Below are 21849 nucleotides of genomic sequence, written 5' to 3' on the forward strand. Positions count from 1 at the left end.
CCAAGATCCTTTTCCGTAGTGAATACTGAAGTAAAGTATTCATTAAGTACCTCTGCCATCTCCTCCGTTTCCACACACACTTTTCCACTGTCACACTTGATTGATCTTATTCTCTCACATCTTATCCTCATGTTCTTCACATCCTTGTATTGCTTTGTGGTTTTCCTTAATCCTGTCTGTCAAGGCCTTCTCATGGCCCCTTCTGGCTCTCCTAATTTAATTCTTAAGCTCCTTCCTGCTAGCCTTATAATCTTCTACATCTCTATCATTATCTAGTTTTTTGAACCTTTCGTAAGCTCTTCTTTTCTTTTTGACTAGATTTACAATAGCCTTTGTACACCATGGTTCCTGTACCCTATCTCATCCTTGCTCTTGTATCCTAGACCTCTTGAAATGAATGCTAACATGGCATTTGCCTTCCTCACCACCAACTCAACCTGCAATTTAACCTTTAGGGTGTTCTGCACGAGTCCCTTTGGATCTCAGATTTTTGGATTTTCTCCCTGTTTAAAGGCGTGGTCAGTAAATTCAGATGATATGAAGATTGGTGGAGTTGTTGATGGTATGGAAGGTAGTGTAGTATGCCGACAGATATTGGTGCGCTTATCAAATGGACTGAAAATGGCATATAAGTTTTAATTCAGACAAAAGTGAGGTGATGATCTTTGGGCGCATTAAGGGGGCTACACCATAGTGAGAAGTGATGAACAGAGCAACCTTGGAGTATGGCCATTGATCCTTCAAGGTGGCAGTGCAACTCGATACGGTAGTTAGGAAGGAATATGGAAAACTGGTTCCACTGGTCAGGACATTGAATATTAATCTTTGGTTAGGTCTCAACTGGCATACTGCTTGCACTTCCAGCCACCACAAAATAGGAAGGAAGTTTAGTATTAAAGAGGATGCAAGGAATATTCACCAGGATGCTGCCTGGGATGTAGAACTTCAGTTACAAGGGGAGATCGCAGAAGTGAAAGAGGTTGAGAGAGCACAGATTGAGTAATAAAAAATTAAGGCGGCTACCAACAGTGTGGGAAATGGGAATATTGTGGATAAGAGCTGATTGTTTGCTGCACATGGCAGAGAGAATGCCGTTTCCATTCTGTAATGTATGACTCATATACTACATGTTTTTTTTCTTTTCGTTCTGACTCACATCTCTTAAGTTTGGTGTATCTGTTGCTTCATCACCCTTACCAGGTCATCACCCTTATTGTGTTTCTAAAATATACCTAGAGTCCTCAAATGAAGACTTAATGTTTACATTTTGAGACTGTGTGTTAGTTAGGCATGGATGATTATCATAGTGCTGCCGTCATTTCTTCCTCGCCCACACTCACTCATTAACACGCATACTCTCTGTGTATTCAGAAGAAAACACAGACACTCCTGCAATAGGTTTATAAGTTTATTGGTGAGTTCTGAACTATCCTGAGCCTTGGCTCTCTGCTGGAGATCTTTGGATCTTTAAGTAGGTTTCTGAGTGCCCTCAGACAGAGTTGGTGGTTTCTCGTACTCAATCTTGCCATTGGGCATCAGTTTCATCACTGCACCGTTCCTGGTCTGATCGATGACCAGTTCCAAGAATGCCTCTGCAACTTCAAAGGGCCTGGATAAAAATAGAGGGTAGTTGAGCCTTCAGTTAGAATGTCCCATGTCAACACCGCAGGGTAAGGCAACTCCAAGCCCCGAGTTTCAGGGTTGGTGATGACTTTGATCTGAAACTTAACCTGGGAATGCCCCAGATCCAACCTTTAGAACCAAGGGTTAACTCCAGAGAGGGCAGAACTTATTTTGTCACCAGAGAAGGAAGGCAAAATAATTTAGTAGAAGTTCAACTCTTCAAATCAAGTTTATTACCGCATGCACAAGTCCATATGTGCACCGGTGCAATGAAAATCCTGGAGCAGCAACCCAGGCATGTAGCATTAGAGGGACAACATTCACAAGAAAACATTAATTCTACAAAAATTATACAAAATCTACCATGAAATACACAATAAGAACAAAAGTCAGGTCCATTGTAGTACAAAGTGGTCGTAGTTTTGCTATAGTGATATACAAACGTTTGTACATAGTAGTTAGATTTGTGCAAGTTAGTTCAAGAGCCAAACGGTTAAAGGGAAGTAGCTGTTCCTGACCCTGGTGGTGAGAAACTTTAGTCTTTAGGCAGATGAAATTGAAGGCAGACAGGTGTGAGGTGTTGCATTTAGGGAGGATGGCCCATGACCCTCACAATGATTGGTAGGGCTCTGAAGTGTGCAGTAGAACATAGGGACTTGGGAATGCAGATCCACAATACCTTGAAAGTGGTAGCACAAGTAGATAGGGTCATAAAGAGAGCTTTTCACATTTTGACCTTCATACATCAAGGCACTGAGTACAGGAGTTGAGATTTTATGTTGAAGTGGCCTAAGATGATGGTGAGGCTAAATGTGTAGTATTGTGTGTAGTGCTGGTCACCTACCTACATTGATCAGTAGTCAAAGGTTATGGGGAGAAGGCAGGGGAATAGTGTTGAGAGGAAGTTATAAATTAGCCAAGATCAAATGTTGGAGCAGACTCGATGGACCAAATGTCTGAATTCTGTTCCTATGACTTATGGTGGTTAGAGTGTTCAACGACAAGTTGTACCTCTTTAACCTTCGAAGTCACTGGAACACATTTGTTTGACTGCACCTATGTGCTGTGGCCCATGGCAGGTTAAAGCCCAGGAATTTAAAGCTCTAACCTTATCCACTACTGGCCCCCTGGTGTAGAAGGTGCACATTCAACCAGATGCCCAGTATGACCCTGTGACCTCACCATATGAACACCCAATGAAATGATGAGACACTTTCCATACTCACTTCAGAAATGGCCCATTTGATTGAATCATGGCACTAAATAGCTTCTGTCCATCTTCATGCTGACATCTCAGAAGTGGAGTATCAACAAAATATGGACACAGTGCATTCACTCGAATTCCTTGCTTCTTCATGGAGCTCATCTGAAACCAGAAATAGTGCGTTGGCACATGTCTTCCACTGCCAAAAAGATTACATAAAGAAAAGTGAGAACAGGAGGTCACTCATATCCACTCATCCTTTCTTTGGGACGTGGGAGGAAACTGGAGCACTTGGGGGAAACCCATGGTTGATAGAGAGAATCTGCAAACTCCAAGCAGACAGCACCTGATGTCAAGGCTGGAGTAGTGTGGCACCAATGCTCCTACATGATGTCATCCTTGCTCTGCCAATCATTTACAAGGACATTCTGGGATATAACCTATGTTGCTATAGGAAGTGAGGGAAGAGATTGCTGCACCTTGGCGGTGATTTTTACATCCTCACTGTCCACAAAAGTAGTAACGAATGATTGGAGGTTGTTCAAGAAAGGGCATTATAGACCACTGAGTCTTACTCCAGTGGTGGGCAAATTATTGGAGAAGATTCTTAAAGACAGGATTTATGAGTATTTAGTGAAGCATTGTCTTATTAGGGATAGCCAACTGGCTTTGTGAGGGGTAGTTCATTCCTCATGAACCTGATTGCATTCTTTGAGGATGTGACAAGGCACATTGATGAAGGTAGAGCAGGGGATGTGGTGTATACTGAACGGATTTAAGCAAGGCATTTGATAATGTTCCCCATGGTAGGCTCATACAGTAAGTCAGGAGGCATGGGGTCCAGAGGAACTTGGCCGTGTGGATACAAAATTGGTTTGCCCATAGAAGATTTCTGCCTGGTTGTCAGTGACCAGGATCTGTTCAGATCCCTGCTGTTTGTGATTTTTATAAATGATTTAGATGAAGAAGCGGAATGGTGGGTTAGTAATTTTGCAGATGACACAAAGGTTGATAGAGTTGTGGATAGTGAAGAAAGGAGTGACAGATTACAACAGAGCACTGAGGGAATGCAGAGCTAGGGTGAAAAATGGCAAAAGGAGTTCAACCTGGAAAAGTGGGGGTGAGAAGTGGCAGATGGAGTTCAGCCTGGCAAAATGTGAAGTGATTCACTTTGGAAGGTCAAACTTGAAGGCAGAATACAGAATTAATGGCAAGAGTCTTAGCAGTGTGGAGGCACAGAGATAGATCCACGTCCATAGATTCCACAAAGTAGCTGTGCAAGTTGAAAGAGTTGTTAACAAGGCGTATGGTATGCTGGCCTTCATTTGTCGAGGATTTGAGTTTATGAGCCGCAATGGGGTCTTTTAAGGGCGTCTTAGATAGGTACATGGAGCTTAGAAAAATAAAGGGCTATGCGCTAGGGGAATTCTAGGCAGTCACTAGAGTAGGTTACATGGTCGGCACAACATTGTGGGCTGAAGGGCCTGTAATGTGCTGTAGATTTCTATGTTCTATGTTCACAAGGTAATGTTGTAGTCCTATAAAACTGATTAGACCACACTTGAAGTATTGTGTTCAGTTCTGATCGCCTCATTATAGGAAGGATGTAAAAGATTTAGAGAGGATGCAGAGGAGATTCACTAGGATACTGTCTGGAATAGACAGTATGCTAAGGTGGTCTCAATGATCACAACTGCCATCTACCACTGTGTAAAAATCCTTACCTGTAACATTTCACCTAAACATTCCTCCATTTGCCTTAAATGGATGTCTTGAGATATTGGCCATTGCCAGCCTGGGATAAAGGTGCTGGCTGTCCATTCTACCTCTCATAATCTTCTAGCCCTCTGTCAAGTGGCCTCTCATCTTCCATTGCACTGGGTGGATTGAAGGGCTGAGACTCTATGAAAACTGAGCTGTACCAAAGCTGAGGAAAGCTCCACACACTGAGTAATACTTACAGAGAGGGCTTTTGTGAATCCCACCACACCGCACTTGCTGGCTGTGTAAACTGGTGCCATCTCCAGAGAATGAAATGCTGTTTATCATGAGACAGAGAGAGTCAGTCACAACATGGTCAATAAAATTGCCAAGATCCAGTGTTCCACTAAAGAGGACCAGGAGAACCTCATCCATCAGGAAGTGCCCAACAAGTGGCATTGTGTGCTGAGCATCAATTTTTGCAGTGACACCTTGCACCAATTCTGGCTCTGACACAACATGGTGCATGGCACCTGCTATCAACATCTTTAGACATACCTACCGACACTAAAACTGGGCACAAGAAGGGCAAAAGAGACTGCAGATACTAGGATCTGGAACAAGAGCAGAACACTGGAAGAACGCAGAGGGTCAAGTTGACCCCAGGACCCTGCATCAGGACTGAGAGGGGGCAGGAGGGGAACTAATATCATAGCGCAAAGGGTTGCTACTGCTGCATGGGAGGAAGGGGGTTAAACTAGAGTCTCAGGGGAATGGGAACCAGACTGCCAGAATAGATAGTGGAGAGGTTTTTGAGACTCAGGTTATTAAGACCTCAGACAAAGTCAGGAAACAAAAGATCATAAGACCATAAGATATAGGAGCATAACTAGGTTACTTGGCCCATCGAGCCTGTTCCACCATTTCATCATGGCTGATCTAATTTTCCTCTCAGCCCCAATCTCCCACCTTCTCCTCATATTCCTTCATGCCCTGACCAATCAAGAATCTATCAACCTCTGCTTTAAGTATACATAAAGTCTTAGCCTCCACAGCTGCTTGTGGCAAAGAATTCCACAGATTCTCCACTCTCAGGCCAAAGAAGTTTCTCATTTCTATTCTAAAACGACACACCTCTATTCGGAGACTGTGTCCTCTGTTCTTAGACTCTCCCACTATAGGAAACATCTTCTGCAAGTTCACTCTATCAAGGCCTTTTAACATTCAATAGGTTTCAATAACGACACCCCTGGTTCTCTAAATTCCAATGAATACAGCCCAGAGCCATCTAACACTCTTCATATAACAAGACATTCAATCTTAGAATCAGTTCGTGAACCTCCTTTGAACCCTCTCTAGTTTCAGCACAGACCTTTCGAGATAAGGAGCACAAAACTGCTCACAATACCCCATGTGAGGCCTCACCAGTGCTTTATAAAGTCTCAACATTACATCCTTGCTTTTATATTCTGGTCCTCTTGAAATGAATGCTAACATTGCATTTGCCTTCCTCACCACAGACTCATCTTGCAAACTAACCTTTAGGGAATCCTGCACAAGGCCTCCCAAGTTCCCTTGCACCTCAGTTTTTTTTGCATTTTCTCTCCATTTAGAAAATAGTCAACCCTTTCATTTCTTCTACCAAAGTGCATGACCATAAATACCCTGACACTGTATTCCATCTGCCATTTCTTTGCAAATTCTCCAAATCTGTCTAAGTCCTTCTGTAGCCTCTCTACTTCTTCAAAACTACCTGCCCCTCCACCTATCTTCATATCATCTGCAAACTTTGTAACAAACCCATCAATTCCGTCATCCAAGTCATTGAGATATAATGTAAAAAGAATTGGTTCCAATACAGATCACTGTGGAACACTACTAGTCACCTGTAGCCAACCAGAAAAGGCAACATCAACTGATTCTCCTTTGTCTATCCTGCTTGTGATCTTTTGAAAGAATTCCAACACATTTGTCAGGCAAGATTTTCTCTTGAGGAAACCATGCTGAGTGCTACCTATTTTATCATATGCTTCCAAGTACTCTGAGACCTCAGCCTTAATAATCAACTCCAACATCTTCCCAACAACTAAAGTCAGACTAACTGATCTATATAGTTTATTTTCTTCTGCTTCTCTCCCTTCTTGAAGAATGGAGTGACATTTTCAATTACCCAATCTTCCAGAATCATTCCAGAATATAGTGATTTCTGAAAGATCATTACTAATGCCTCTACAATCTCTTCAACAACTCCTTTCAGAACTTAAGCAAGCATAGCATCTGGTCCAGGTGACTCATCCACCTTCAGACCTTTTAGTTTCCCAAGAAATTTCTCTCTAGTTATGGTAACTTCAAACACGTCATGATCCCTGACACCTGGAACCTAGGTCATACTGCTAGTGTCTCCCACTGTGAAGACTGATGCAAAGTACTTGTTCAGTTCATCTGCCATTTCCTTGTCTCCATTACTACCTCTCCAGCATCATTCTCCAGTGGTCCAATATCCATTCTCACTTCTCTTTTACACTTTATGAATCTGAAGGAACTTTTGGCATCCTCTTTAATATCATTGGCTAATCTACTTTTGTATTCCATCTTTACCTTCTTAATGACTTTAGTTGTCTTCTGAAGGTTTATAAAAGCTTCCCAATCCTATACCTTCCCGTTAATTTTTGCTCTATTATATGCCCTCTCTTTGGCTTTTACGTTAGCTTGACTTCTCTTGTTAGCCAAGGTTGTGTCATCTTTCCTTTAGAATATTTCTTCCTCTTTGGGATGTATATATCTTGTGCCTTCTGAATTGCTTCCAGAAATTCCAGCCATTGCTGCTCTGTTGTCATTCCTGCCAGTGTTCTTTTCCAATCAATTCCAGCCAACTCCTCTTTCATGTTTCTGTAATTCCCTTTACTCAACTGTAATACTAATACATCTAACTTTAGCTTCTCCTCTCAAATTTCAGGGTGAATTTGATCATATAATGATCATTTTCCCCTAAGGGCTCTTTTGCCTTAAGCTTTCTAATGAATTCTGGTTCTTTGCACAGCACCCAACCTAGAATAGCTGATCCTCCAGTGGGCTCAACCACAAGCTGCTCTAAAAAGCCATCTCGCAGGCGCTCTAGAAATTCCCCCTTCTGTAAACCATTTCCCAATCTACCTGCATATTGAAGTCCCCCATGGCTATTGTAACATTGCATTTTTGGCCTGTATTTTCTACCTCTTATTTTAAACTATAGGCCACATCCTTTGGGGGTTTATATACAACTCCCATCAGGGTCTTTTTACCCTTGCAGTTCCTTAGCTCTATCCAAAATGACTCCACATCTTCTGACCCTATACCACCTCCTTCTAATGACTTGATTTCATTTTTGAAGAAAAGGTTGAGCATGGAGTGACAAACGTTTTGAGCTCCGTATATTTCAATGCAAGAGGTATCGTTGGATAGGAAAATGAGCCAGGGTATGAACCAACACATGGAATTATGATACTGTAGCCATATGTGAGACTTGATTGCAGGAGGGGGAGGACTGGCAGCTCAAAATTCCAGGGTTCCATTGTTGTAGACACAAAAGAGTGGGAGGGGTGGCATTACTGGTTGGGGAGTTCACTCAGGTTTGCTGATTGACTTTTTATACTGTATATCAATGATTTAAATGTTGGAATAGGTGGCTTAGTTGCCAAATTTGCAATAATACGAAAATTGGTGGAGGGGCAGGTAGCTTTGAGGAAACAGGTAGGCTGCAGAAAGACTTAAACAGTTTAGGAGAATGGGCAAGAAAGTGGCAAATGAAATACAGTGTTGGAAAATGTGTAGTCATTCATTTTGGTAGTAGAAATAAGTGTGCAGACTATTTTATAAACAGGGGGAAAATCCAAGAATCTGAGATGCAAAGGGACTTGGGAGTCCTTGTGCAGAACATCCTAAAGGTTACCTTGCAGGATGAGTCAGTGGTGAGGAAGGCAAATGCAATGTTAGCAATCACTTCAAGAGTTCTAGAATACAACAGCAGGGATCTGATGGTGAGGCTTTATAAGACACTGGTGAAGCCTAACCTTGAGTATTGTGAACAGTTTTGGGCCCCTCATCTTAGAAAAGATGTGCTGGCATCGGAGAGGGTCCAGAGGGGGTTCACAAGGATGATTCCAGGAATGAAAGGGATACCATACGAGGAATGTTTGATGGCTCTGGGTCTGTACTCGCTGCAATTTGGAAGGATGAGGGGGAATCTCATTGAAACCTTTCAAATGTTGTAAGGCCCAGAAAGAGCAGATGTGGAAAAGATGTTTTCCATTGTGGGGGAGTCTAGGACAAGAGAGCACAGCCTCAGAATAGAGAGGCATCTATTTAAAACAGAGATGTGGAGAGATTTCTTCAGTCAGAGGGTGGTGAATTTGTGGAATTTGTTGCCATGTGCAACTGTGGAGGCCAGGTCGTTGGATGTATTTATGGCAGAGCTTAATAGGTTCCTGAATGGACACGGCCTCAAAGGTTACGGTGAGAAAGCTTGCAAGTGGGGCTGAGGAGGGGAAATAAGGATCAGCCATGATTGATTGGTGGAGCAGACACAATGAGCCAAATGGCCTAATTCTGCTCCTATGCCTTATGGTCTTATGAGATTTGTTAGTTAGGGGAATAGAATGGTGTTTCTGTGAATGAGAACAAGACTATTGGAAGGTATGTTGCCTCCTGGGTGCCAGGGTGCAGGACATCTCAGAATAAGTTCTCAGCATTCTTAAGTGGGAGGGTGAACAGCCAGAGGTTGTGCTCTCTTTAGAAACCAATGAGATAGGTAGGACAAGTGACGAAGCTCTGCATGTGCCACATGATAGTGAGGCCAGAAATAGGAAGATTATTGTTACGACACATACCCAACTGCACCAGCTTACGGCGTTTACACGCTCCAACTGTTCAGAATATGGATAGTTGGGAAGGCACCTTTAAGGGCTCAGGACCATCTATTTAAAGAGAACCTGAACTAAGGTTTGGTGCTAAATCGTAAGACTAGTTAGAGATATCACCTAGAGTTTTGGTTGTGCTCAGTTCTCATTCCAGCTTTATACCATGTCTCTATTCCAGCCTTGGATACTCCGGCACTTGGGTCCAAACCATCCTTGTCAAGGTCTCTCATCACAGTACGATTGAGCCAGCATGTCTCCAGCAGGGTACTAGATGCTCTCGGTTGCTGTGGCTAACCACAGTGAGAGGATTTCCAGACAGACCCTTGAGAAACACAACCTCCAGGCCACCATGTACCAGCTATCACAAGGGGGCGTCCGAGTCACTTGAGCAAGGCTGTCGGTTTGCTCTGTGAAGCCAATACATCTTCCAACCCCGGAGAAATTCGATGGAGACCCAGGTTCTTGCCGTGGCTTCCTCACTCAATGTTCAATGGTAATCAGACTCAGGCCCATTTCAGTTCTCTTTGGAGCATGGAAAAGTGGCCTTCATGATCTCTCTCCTGACCGGGAAAGCCCTTGCCTGGGCCACCGCTCATTGGGATCGAAGGTCGAAGATCTGTGTGGATTTGGAGGAGTTCATACCCACCATAAGAAAGATATTTTATCATCCCACTGGTGCAAACAGAGCCTTGCCGTTCTGATGAAGCTGCATCAGGGAAGTCAGTCAGCGGCCGATTACGCTACTGAGTTCTGAAATTTGGTGCAAGAGGGTGGTTGGAATGGGGAAGCCTTGGCCACTGCACCACCACAGACTCTGAGATGGATGAAGAATGGTATGAATTGAAAATGAGCACTCACCCAGGGATTGTCAGGATCCTTGAGCACATCAAGAGAACGTAATGATGCACCCAGAACAAGCAACCCTGTACACAACCTCAAGGGCTCCTCCATCCTCTAGCTGTTCCAAACAGACCATAGGCGCACATCCCCATGGACTTTGTCGCAAGTCTTCCACCTTCCATGGGAAAGACCGATATGGTAATTATTGAACGATTTTCAAAGGCCTGCAAACTCATTGCCTTGAACGAGTTACCATCTGCAGCAGAGAGAGCTGAAATTAACTTGGACCAGATCTTTGGAATCTATGGTATCCACGTGGACATAGTCGCAGATCACAGTCCACAATTCACATCACACTTCTGGAGGGACTTTTGCAAGCTGATTGGGGCAACAGCAAGTCTTTCCTCTGGGTTTCACCAACAGTCCAACAACCAGACGGAGCAGGTGAACCAAGATATAGAACGTACCCGAAGATGCCTGGCTTCTGAAAGATCGGATGAGTGGAGTGACTATTTGATGTGGGCAGAGGTTGCCCATAATGCTTTATGGCATTTAATGCACGGGATGTCCTCCTTTGAATACCAATTTGCGTATTGTCCACCATTATTCTCTGAGCAGGAGGCTGAGGCTGGAGCTCCTGCATCTAAAGGTCTCTCCCAAAGCTGCGAGGAGAAATAGACTAGAGCAAGGGAGATTTTTTTTAGCCTCTACCTGGAAGGCTGAAATAAAGGTTTACTGCAAGAGAAGACAGCAACCAGTTTTGCAGCCTGGGCAACAGGCCTGGCAGTTGACTCAGGATTAACCTCTCAAGGTAGACTCTAGGAAATTGGCTCCCAATTTCATTGGACACTTCAAGGTTCACAAAAAAGTAAACACGGTGGCTTAACCTGCGGCCTCCCAAGACTCTTAAGATCAATCCAGCTTTCTATAGTTCCAGGTTGAAATCTGTGAGTACCAGTCCTTTAGCCTCACCACCATCAGTCCCACAGACACCCAGATTTGTTGATGGGGAACGGGGGTTCACTGGAAAAAGAATTCTGGATTCACGAACTGTGCGGGGTGTTCGGCAGTTCCTCATGGACTGAGAGGGATTCGGACCTGAGGAATGGTGCTGGGTTCCTAAAAGGTACGTCTTGGACTGGGGTCTCATCCGTGACTACCATCAGCAACTCTCTGAGCAGCCAGGGCCATCAGAAGTCGGCTGAAGGGGAGGGGGTCCTGATACAACGCACTCAACCTCACCAGCTTCCAGTGTTTAGACGCTCTAACTCTCCTGAATATGGATAGCTGGCACAGCATCTCTAAGGATTCAGGACCATCCCGCTAATTGGCAATCATGCTTTGGGTGCCAAGAATTGAGTATTTAAAGCACCTGAACTGAGTTTCAGTGCTCAGTTGGAAGCCTGACTAGAGATAACTTCTAGCGTTTTGGTTTTGCTCAGTTCCTGTTCCAGCTTTATACTTTGTCCCAAATTCAGCCTCAGATACTCCAGCACTTAGGTCCAAACCATCCTCATCATGGTCTCTTATCCCATATACAGTTTAACACATGGCGAAGGAGTTGGTGTAGGAAGGCGAGCATAAGATTTTTGGATTACTGGGCTCTCTTCCAGGGAAGGCGGGACCTGTACAGAAGAGATGGTTTACACCTGAACTGGAAGTGGACTAAACTATCCTAGTGGGAAGGTTTGCTAGTACTGCAGAGTGGAGCTTAAACTGGAAATGCAAGTCGGAACCAGAGTGCTGGAACAGTTAGTGGAGAGGGTGTGGAGACAGATGCTAATAAGACCTCAGACAAAGTCAGGAATCAAAAGGTTGAGCATGGTGCGATAGTGTCCTGAGCTGCATATATTTCAATGCAAGAAGTACCATATGAAAGGTGGATGAGCTCAGGGCTTGGATCAACAGCTGGAATTATGATATTATAGCCATTAGTGAGACAGTTGCAGGAGGGGCAGGACTGGCAACTCAATATTCCAGACCCGTTGTTCTAGACGCAACAGAGCAGGGGAGATTAAAGGAGGAACAGTGGTGTAACTTGTCAGGGAAAATGTCACAGCATTACTCCATCAGGGCCGACTGGAGAATTTGTCTAGTGAGGTGCTATAGGTAGAATGAGAAATAAGAAAGGTATGACCACGTCAATGGTGCATATTAACGACCACACAACAGTCCAAAGGATTTAGAGGAACAAATTTGTAGAGAATTTTCAAATTTTTGCAAGATACATATATTTATTATAATAGGTGATTTTAACTTTCCATATATTGATTGGATTCCCATACAGTACAAAGGACTAAATGGGATAGAGTTTGTCAAATGTGTTCAGGAACGTTTCCTTCAACAGGACATATAAGTCCCGACAAGAGAGCACGCGATATTTGATCTGCTATTAGGGAATGATGCAGGGCAGGTGACAGAAGTTTGTGTAGGGAAACAATCTGCATCTAATGATCACAATGCCATTAGCTTCAAGTCAATATGCAGAAAAATAGGTCTGGTCTGCAGGTTGAGTTTCTAAATTGGAGGAAGGCCAATCTGCATGGTATTAGAAATGATCTGGCAAGTGTGGATTGGCACAGGCTGTTTTCTTGCAAAAGTGTACTTGGTAAGTGGGAAGCTTTCAAAAAAGAAATTTTGAGAGCATGTGACTGTCAAAAGGTAAAGATAAGCCATAAGACCATAAGACACAGAAGCAGAATTAGGCCATCTGGCCCATCAAGTTTGCTCCATCATTCAATCATTGCTGATCCTTTTTTTTATCTCCTCCTTAACCCCAGTTCCCGGCCTTCTCCCCATAACCTTTGATGCCATGTCCAATCAAGAACATATCAATCTCTGCCTTAAATACACCCAATGACCTGGCCTCCACAGCTGCATGTGGCAACAAATTCCACAAATTCACCACTCTCTGACTAAAGAAATTTCTCAGCATCTCTGTTTTGAAAGGAAGCCCCTCTATCCTGAGGCTGTGCCCCCTTGTCCTAGAATCTCAAACCATGGGAAAAGCCCTTTCTACATCTACTCTATCTAGGTCTTTCAACATTCGAAAGGTTTCAATGAGATCCTCCCCCTCATCCTTCTGAATTCAAGTGAGTACAGACCCAGAGCATTCAAACGTTCCTCATATGATAATCCTTTCATTCCTGGAATCATCCTTGTGAACCTCCCCTGGACCCTCTCGAATACCAGCATATCTTGTCTAAGATGAGGGGCCCAAAACTGTTCACAATATGCAAGGTGGGGCCTCACCAGTGTCTTATAAAGCCTCACCATCACATCCTTGCTCTTGAAATTAATGCTAACATGGCATCTGCCTTCCTGACCACTGACTCATCCTGCAAGTTAACCCTCAGGATGTTCTGCACAAGGACTCCCAACTCCCTCTGAATCTCAGATTCCGGGATTTTTTTGCCCATTTAGAAAATAGTCTGCACATTTATTTCTACTACCAAAGTGCACAACCATGCATTTTCCAACATTGTACTTCACCATCAAAGGTTGGTGGTGGTGTAGATAATGTAGAGGATTGTCGAAGATTTCAGAGATACATTGATAGGATGCAGAAGTGGGCTGAGAAGTGACAGATGGAGCTCAACCCGGAGAAGTGTGAGGTGGTACACTTTGGAAAGACAAACTCCAAGGCAGAGTACAAAGTAAATGGCAGGATACTTGGCAGTGTGGAGGAGCAGAGGGATCTGGGGGTACATATCCACAGATCTCTGAAAGTTGCCTCACAGGTAGATAGGGTAGTTAAGAAAGCTTATGGGGTGTTAGCTTTCATAAGTTGAGGGATAGAGTTTAAGACTCGTGAGGTAATGATGCAGCTCTGTAAAACTCTGGTTAGGCCACACTTGGAATACTGGGTCCAGTTCTGGTCGCCTCACTATAGGAAGGATGTAGAAGCATTGGAAAGGGTACATTGGAGATTTACCAAGATGCTGCCTGGTTTAGAGAGTATGCATTATGATCAGAGATTAAGGGAGCTAGGGCTTTACTCTTTGGAGAGAAGGAGGATGAGAGGAGACATGATAGAGGTATACAGGATATTAAGAGGAATAGATAGAGTAGACAGCCAGCACCTCTTCCCCAGGGCACCACTGCTCAATACAAGAGGACATGGCTTTAAGGTAAGGGCTGGGAAGTTCAAGGGGGTTATTAAAGGAAGGTTTTTTACTCAGAGAGTGGTTGGTGTGTGGAATGCACTGTCCGAGTCAGTGGTAGAGGCAGATACACTAGTGAAGTTTAAGAGACTACTAGACAGGTATATGGAGGAATTTAAGGTGGGGGTTATATGGGAGGCAGCGTTTAAGGGTCAGAACAACATTGTGGGCCGAAGGGCCTGTACTGTGCTGTACTATTCTATGTTCTATGTTCTATTTGCCACTTTCTTGCCCATTCTCCTAATCTGTCTAAGTCCTTCAGCATCCTACCTGTTTCCTCAATACTTACTGCCCCTCTACCAATCTTTGCATCATCTGCAAACTTGGCAACAAAGCTATCTATTCCATCATCTAAATCATTTATATACAGCATAAAAAGAAGTAGTCCCAACACCAACCCCTGTGGAACACCACTAGTCACTGGCAGCCAACCAGAAAAGGATCTTTTTATTCCCACTGGCTGCCTCCTACCAATCAGCCAATACCCGAACTGTGTTAGTAACTTTCCTGTAATTCCATGGGCTCTTAACTTGGTAAGTAGCCTCATGTGTGGCACATTGTCAAAGGCCTTCTGAAAGTCCAAATATAATACATCCACTGCATCCCCTTTATCCATCCTACTTGTAATCTCCTCAAAGAATTCCAACCGGTTCGTCAGGCAGGATTTTCCCTAAAGGAGACCATGCTTACTGTGTACTAACTTATCCTGTGTCACCAAGTACTCCATCATGTCATCCTTAGCAATTGACTCTAACATCTTCCCAACCACTGAGATCAGGCTATCTGATCTATAATTTCCTTTCTGCTGCCTTCCTCCTTTCTTAAAGAATGGAGTGACATTTGCCATTTTCCAGTCCTCTGGCACCATGTGAGAGTCCAATGATTTTTGAAAGATCAGTTCTAATGCCACCACAATCTCTAAAGCTACCTCTTTCAGAACCTTAGGATGCAGTTCACTTGCCCTGGATGACTTATGTACCTTTAGGTCTTCCAGCTTTTTGAGCACCTCATCCCTTGTAATAGTAACCACACCCACTTCTCTTCCTTCACACACTACTACATCTGGCACACTGCTAGTGTCTTCCACAGTGAAGACTGATGCAAAATACTCATTGAGTTCATCAGCCATCTCCTCATCATGAAGAAGAAGAAGAAGAAAGCCCTTAACTCCGAGTGGAGTCATCGGGACGCTGTCATGGTGGCATTTTTTTTAGCAGACTTTCTTATTTTATGAGGCCGAGTTGCCAGCTCGACGCTCAACCCAGCAGGGATGGAAAGCATGCAAAGGATCCAGCTGGATTCGAAGCCAGGAGCCTTCGCTCCGAAGTCTGGCGCTGATGCCACTACGCCACCAGCCTACATCCCCTTGCTCCCCGTTATTATTTCTCCTGCCTCATTTTCCAGCGGTCCTATATCCACTCTCATTTCTCATTTATTTTTAACATACTTGAGAAAACTTTTACTATCCATTTTGATATTATTTGCTAGCTTGCTATCATATTTCATCTTTTCCATTCTAATGATTGTTGTACTTGCTGTCTGTAGGTTTTTTAAAAATTCCCGATCTTCTGTCTTCCCACTAATTTTTGCTTTGTTGTATGCCCTTTCTTTTGCTTTTACAATAGCTTTGACTTCTCTTATCAACCACGGTTGTACTATTTTACCATTTGAGTATTTCTTCATTTTTGGAGTACACATGTACTGCACCTTCCTCATTTTCCCCAGAAGCACACGCCATTGCTGCTCTGCAGACATCCCTGCCAGCAGCTCCTTCCAATTTACTTTGGCCAACTCCTCTCTCATACCAACACACATAAAAATTGCTGGTGAACACAGCAGGCCAGGCAGCATCTATAGGAAGAGGTACAGTCAACGTTTCGGGCCAAGATCCTTCGTCAGGACTGACTGAAAGAAGACATAGTAAGACATTTGAAAGTGGGAGGGGGAGTGGAGATCTGAAATGACAGGAGAAGACAGGAGGGGGAGGGATGGAACAAAGAGCTGGACAGGTGATTGGCAAAAGGGATATGAGAGGATCATGGGACAGGAGGCCTAGGGAGAAAGAAAGGGGGAGGGGGGAAGCCCAGAGGATGGGCAAGGAGTATAGTGAGAGGGACAGAGGGAGAAAAAGGAGAGAGAGAGAAAAAAATTAATAATAATTAATTAATAACAGATGGGATACAAAGGAGAGGTGGGACATTAACAGAAGTTAGAGAAGTCAATGTTCATGCCATCAGGTGGGAGGCTACCCAGATGGAATATAAGGTGTTGTTCCTCCAACCTGAGTGTGGCTTCATCTTGACAGTAGAGGAGGCCGTGAATAGACATGTCAGAATGGGAATGGGACGTGGAATTAAAATGTGTGGCCACTGGGAGATCCTGCTTTCTCTGGTGGACAGAGCATAGGTGTTCAGCGAAACGGTCTCCCAGTCTGCGTCGGGTCTCGCCAATATATAGAAGGCCGCATCGGGAGCACCGGACGCAGTATATCACCCCAGCCGACTCACAGGTGAAGTGTCGCCTCACCTGGAAGGACTGTCTGGGGCCCTGAATGGTGGTGAGGGAGGAAGTGTAAGGGCATGTGTAGCACTTGTTCTGTTTACAAGGATAAGTGTGCCAGGAGGGAGATCAGTGGGGAGGGATGGGGGGGATGAATGGACAAGGGAGTCGCGTAGGGAGCGATCCCTGCAGAAAGCAGAGAGAGGCGGGGAGGGAAAGATGTGCTTAGTGGTGGGATCCCGTTGGAGGTGGTGGAAGTTACGGAGAATTATGTGTTGGACCCGGAGGCTGGTGGGGTGGTAGGTGAGGACAAGGGGAACCCTATTCCTAGTGGGGTGGCGGGAGGATGGAGCGAGAGCAGATGTGCGTGAAATGGGAGAGATGCGTTTGAGAGCAGAGTTGATGGTGGAAGAAGGGAAGCCTTAAAAAACCACCGTAATTTCCCTTACTCCACTGAAATACTGCTACATACTTTCTCCCTATCAAATTTCAAGTTGAACTCATTCATATTGCAATCACTGGTTCCTAAGGGTTCTTTTACCTTAAGCTGCCTAATTGCCTCCGGTTCATTATTTAACACCCACTCCAGTATAGCTGATCTCCTCATAGACTCAACAGCAAATTGCTCTAAAAAGCCATCTCTTAGGCATTCAACAAACTCACTCTTTTGAGATCCATTACCAACCTGATTTTCCCCAATCGACCTGCATGTTAAAATCTTCCATGACTACCATAATATTGCCCTTCTTATTCACCTTTTCAATTTTCTGCTGTAATCTGTGGTCCACTGTTGGGAGGCCTGTATATAACTGCCAACAATGTCATTTTATCTTGCAGTTTCTTAACTCAACCCACAAGGATTCAACATCTTCCGATCCTGTGTCACATCTTTCTACTGATTTGATGCCATTCTTTACCAGTAGAGCCACACCTCCCCCTCTGCCTACTTTCCTATCCCTCTGATAACGTGTAAACTTGGGTATTCAGCTCCCAACTACAGCCATCCTTCAGCCATGATTCAGTGATGGCCACAACATCCTACTAGGCAATCTGTAATAGTGCAACAAGGTCATCCACCTTATTTCTTATACTACATACACTTAGATATAAAACCTTGAGTGCCATATTTGTCACTCTTCCTGATTCTGCATCCCTAATGTTTTGATACTCAGCCTATTGGCTGCAACTAAGTCCCATCACATGCCTGTCTTTCCTGACAGTCTGACTGCATGCTATCTTTAGTATTTTACCATCCATCCTATCCTAAGTCCCTTCACTCCGGTTCCTACCCCCCTACCAAGTTAGTTTAAAGTGTATGGAATCTTAGTCTTCAAGAGATATTGAGGGTCTGGTTAAGGCAAGAAAGGTGCATAGCAGGTATAGGAAGGTAGGAACAAATGAGGGTTTTTTGGAATATAAGAAATCCAACAGAACCTTTGAGTAAGAAATGAAAAGGGTTAAAAGAACACATGAAGTTGCCCTAGCAGATGTTATGGAGAATGCTAAGGTATTCTACAGATATATTAAAAGCACAAGAATTGCAAGGGACAAAATGGGTCCTCTGGAAGATCAGAATGGTAATCCCTGTATGGAGCGAAAACAGAAGGGGGAGATCTTAAATAAATTTTTGCACTTGTATTTGCTCGGGAGATGGACACAGAGTATATAAAAGTGAGGCCAAAGGAAAAGAGCTTTGACCAGTGGCCAAGACGGACATTGGAAGATTTGAGAGGAAGGGACTTCAATTAGGTCCACTGCCCAAGGATAAAAGGCAGCAGCTGGTCAGTACAGTGAAAAGGAGTTTTGACCAACGGCTAATCCAGACATCGGAGGCTTTGAGAGGAGGGGACTTCAATCGGGTATACTGCCAGAGGATAAAAGTCAGCAGCGGGTCAGTACAACAAAAAAAGCTTTGACCAGCAACCAAGCAGCATTTGAGATTGATCAGCAAGAACAAATTAAAGGAAGGAAGAGGCAGTTGGCATCATCGCAGCAGCTATCATCTGAGTGGACATAGTCATAGTGGTGACCTTGAGGCTTCAGCTCTTTGAAGCTTCAGAGAAAAGAGGCTTCAGTCAGAGAAATCAAAGGAAAGAAAAGCTCATGTTTTTTCATTCTCTTCTTTATATCTGCTCAGCTAAAATAGAAGAGATGACAGGCAGGAGAGTTGAACATAAGAACATAAGGAGAGGAGCCCATTGAGTCTGCTCCACCATTCAATAAGATCATGACTGATCTGGCCATGGACTCATCTCCACCTACCTGCCTTTTCCCCATAACCCATAATTCCCCTACTGTGCAAAAATCGATCCAGCTTTGTCTTAAAGATATTTACTGAGGTATCCTCCACTGCTTCATTGGGCAGAGAATTCCACAGATTCACCACTCTCTGGGAAAAGCAGTTCCTCCTCATCTCCATTCTAAGTCTACTCCCCAGAACCTTGAGGCTTTCTCCCCTATGAATGCTCCTCCTGTGGGATGTGGGAAGGCAAGGAGACGTCCAGTGTCCCTAATGACTACAACTGTGAGAAGTGCATCCAACTGCAGCTTCTAACAATCCATGTTAAGGAGTTGGGAGCTGGAACAAGATGAACCCCCAATCATTCAGGAAGCTGGAGGGACATATAAAGAGATGCAGGGGGTAGGACACTGGGTGACAGTCAGGAAGGGGAAAGGATTTAAGGAGCCAGTGCAGAGCAACCCTGTGGCCATACCCCTCATCAACATATACCACTTTGAATAATGTTGGGGGAAGGGGATGACCCAATAGAGGAGAGTCATAGTGGCTGAATCTCTGGCACTTTGCCTCAGTGACTCAGAAGGGAAGTAGGCAGAAGAGGCGTGCTATGGTGATAGAGGATTCATAGTTAAGGGAATGGAAGAAAGCTCTGTGGGTGAGAAAGAGATTCCCAAATGGTATTTGATTGCCAGATGCCAGGGTCTGGAAGATCTTAGATCAAGTTCTGCACATTCTAAAGTGGGAAAATGAACAGCTGGACGTCGTGGTCCATGGGAGTGGTGTTCCGCAGAGGTCGGTGTTGGGGCCGCTTCTTTTTACAATGTATATCGATGATTTAGATTATGGATTAAGTGGTTTTGTGACTAAGTTTGCAGATGACACCAAGATAGGTGGAGGAGCAGGAAGTGTTGAAGAAATGGAAAGGCTGCAGAAAGGTCAGTTTAGGAGAGTGGGCAAAGAAATGGCAGATGAGATACAATGTTGAGAAAAGTATGGTTGTACATTTTGGAAGAAGAAATAATCGAGCAGATTATTATTTAGATGGGGAGAAAATTCAAAAATCGGAAGTGCAAAGGGACATGGTTGTCCTTGTGCAGGATACCCTAAAGGTTAACCACCAGGTTGGATTGGCAGTAAGGAAAGCGAATGCTATGTTGACAATCATTTCAAGAGGAATAGTGTATAAGAGTAAGGAGGTGTTTAAGAGGCTCTATGGGGCACTGGTGAGACCTCATCTGGAATACTGTGTACAGTTTTGGGCTCCCTATATTAGAAGGGATGTACTGATGTTGGAGAGAGTTCAGAGAAGATTTACGAGGATGATTCCTGGAATGCAGGGGCTAACATATGAGGAGCATTTGTGGGCTCTTGGACTGTATTCGTTAGAGTACAGAAGAATGAGAGGGGATCTCATAGAAACATTTCAAATGTTGAAAGGGTTGGATAGAGTAGATGTGGAAAGGCTGTTTCCCTTGGTGGGTGAGTCCAGGACAAGAGGCCATAGTCTTAGAATTAGAGGGCAGACTCGATGGGCTGAATGGCCTACTTCTGTTCATATATCTTATGGTCTTATGATCTGGCTCCCAGCAGGTTCCAGATTTCAGTGTTCATACAGGGCTTCTGATTGGGGAAAACCCTGATCGAATTTAGAAACATAGAAAACCTACAGCACAATACAGGCCTTTTGGCCCACAATGCTGTGCCAAACATGTACTTACTTTAGAAATTACCTAGGGTTACCCATAGCCCTCTATTTTTCTAAGCTCCATGTACCCATCCAGGAGTCTCTTAAAAGACCCTATTGTATCCACCTCCACCACTGTCGCCGGCAGCCCATTCCATACACTCATCAATCTCTGCGTAAAAAACTTACCCCTGACATCCCCTCTGTACCTACTTCCAAGCACCTTGAAACTGTGTCCTCTCATGTTAGTCATTTCAGTCCTGGGATAAGGCCTCTAGCTATCCACACGATCAATGCCTCTCATCATTTGTGGGGATATACTCATCTACGGCTGCTTTAATAAGGTCTGTAATGACCCTGATGTTGTCATTCAGGTCCTCAAATGAGTTCTTGAATACGGCCCAGTCCACTGACTCAGAACAATCCTGTAATCGTTCCTGAGCCTCCCGTGACTACCTCTTGATTGCTGGAGTCTTGTTCTTTAGGCTCTGTCTCCATGCAGGTAGTAGGAGCGGCACTCAGTACCAGAGCTAGCAGTGGTCATAACTAGGCAGCGATGTCTGACGTCAACAGGAGCACTGCGCATTCCTCTGGTTCCAATGCCACAAATATTCTATACTCACCGGCTGCAGTTGTCAATACAACATTGCACAGCTCAAGTGAAACCAGAGCAAACCTTACAGGGGAAGACCTCAAATGGAAGTGTGCACTCTACTTGCCATTATTTGAGAAAAACAACTTATTCCATTAAGTAAACACAAGAGATTCTACAGATGCTGAACATTTTGAGCAACACACATAAAATGCTGTATGAAACTCAGCAGATCAGGCAGCATCTATGGAAGGGAATAAACAGTCAACAACTCACGCTGAGCCCCTTCATCAGGACTGGAAAGGAAGGGGGCAGAAGCTAAAGTAAGAAGGTGGGGGAAGGGGTAGCATACAAGATGGCAGGTGATAGGTAAGATCAGGTGAGGGGTGGGTAGATGTGGAAGGGCGCG

General features: G+C 44.2%; 1 protein-coding gene across 1 annotated transcript in view; it reads right to left on the reverse strand.

The window, feature by feature from the left end:
- Window positions 1–1401: 1401 nt before the first annotated feature.
- The window catches only part of LOC140200893 (15-hydroxyprostaglandin dehydrogenase [NAD(+)]-like), a 44723-nt gene continuing 24275 nt past the window's right edge, over window positions 1402–21849 (reverse strand). Inside the window, exons 5-7 of the mRNA XM_072264535.1 lie at window positions 4789–4865; window positions 2850–2989; window positions 1402–1609 (exon numbers count right to left, since the gene is read on the reverse strand). Of these exons, the coding sequence (XP_072120636.1) occupies window positions 1468–1609; window positions 2850–2989; window positions 4789–4865 (359 nt within the window). The 3' untranslated portion in view covers window positions 1402–1467. The remainder of the gene's footprint in view (window positions 1610–2849; window positions 2990–4788; window positions 4866–21849) is intronic.

Source organism: Mobula birostris, chromosome 7 (assembly GCF_030028105.1).
Source record: "Mobula birostris isolate sMobBir1 chromosome 7, sMobBir1.hap1, whole genome shotgun sequence".
NCBI classification, from domain to species: domain Eukaryota; kingdom Metazoa; phylum Chordata; class Chondrichthyes; order Myliobatiformes; family Myliobatidae; genus Mobula; species Mobula birostris.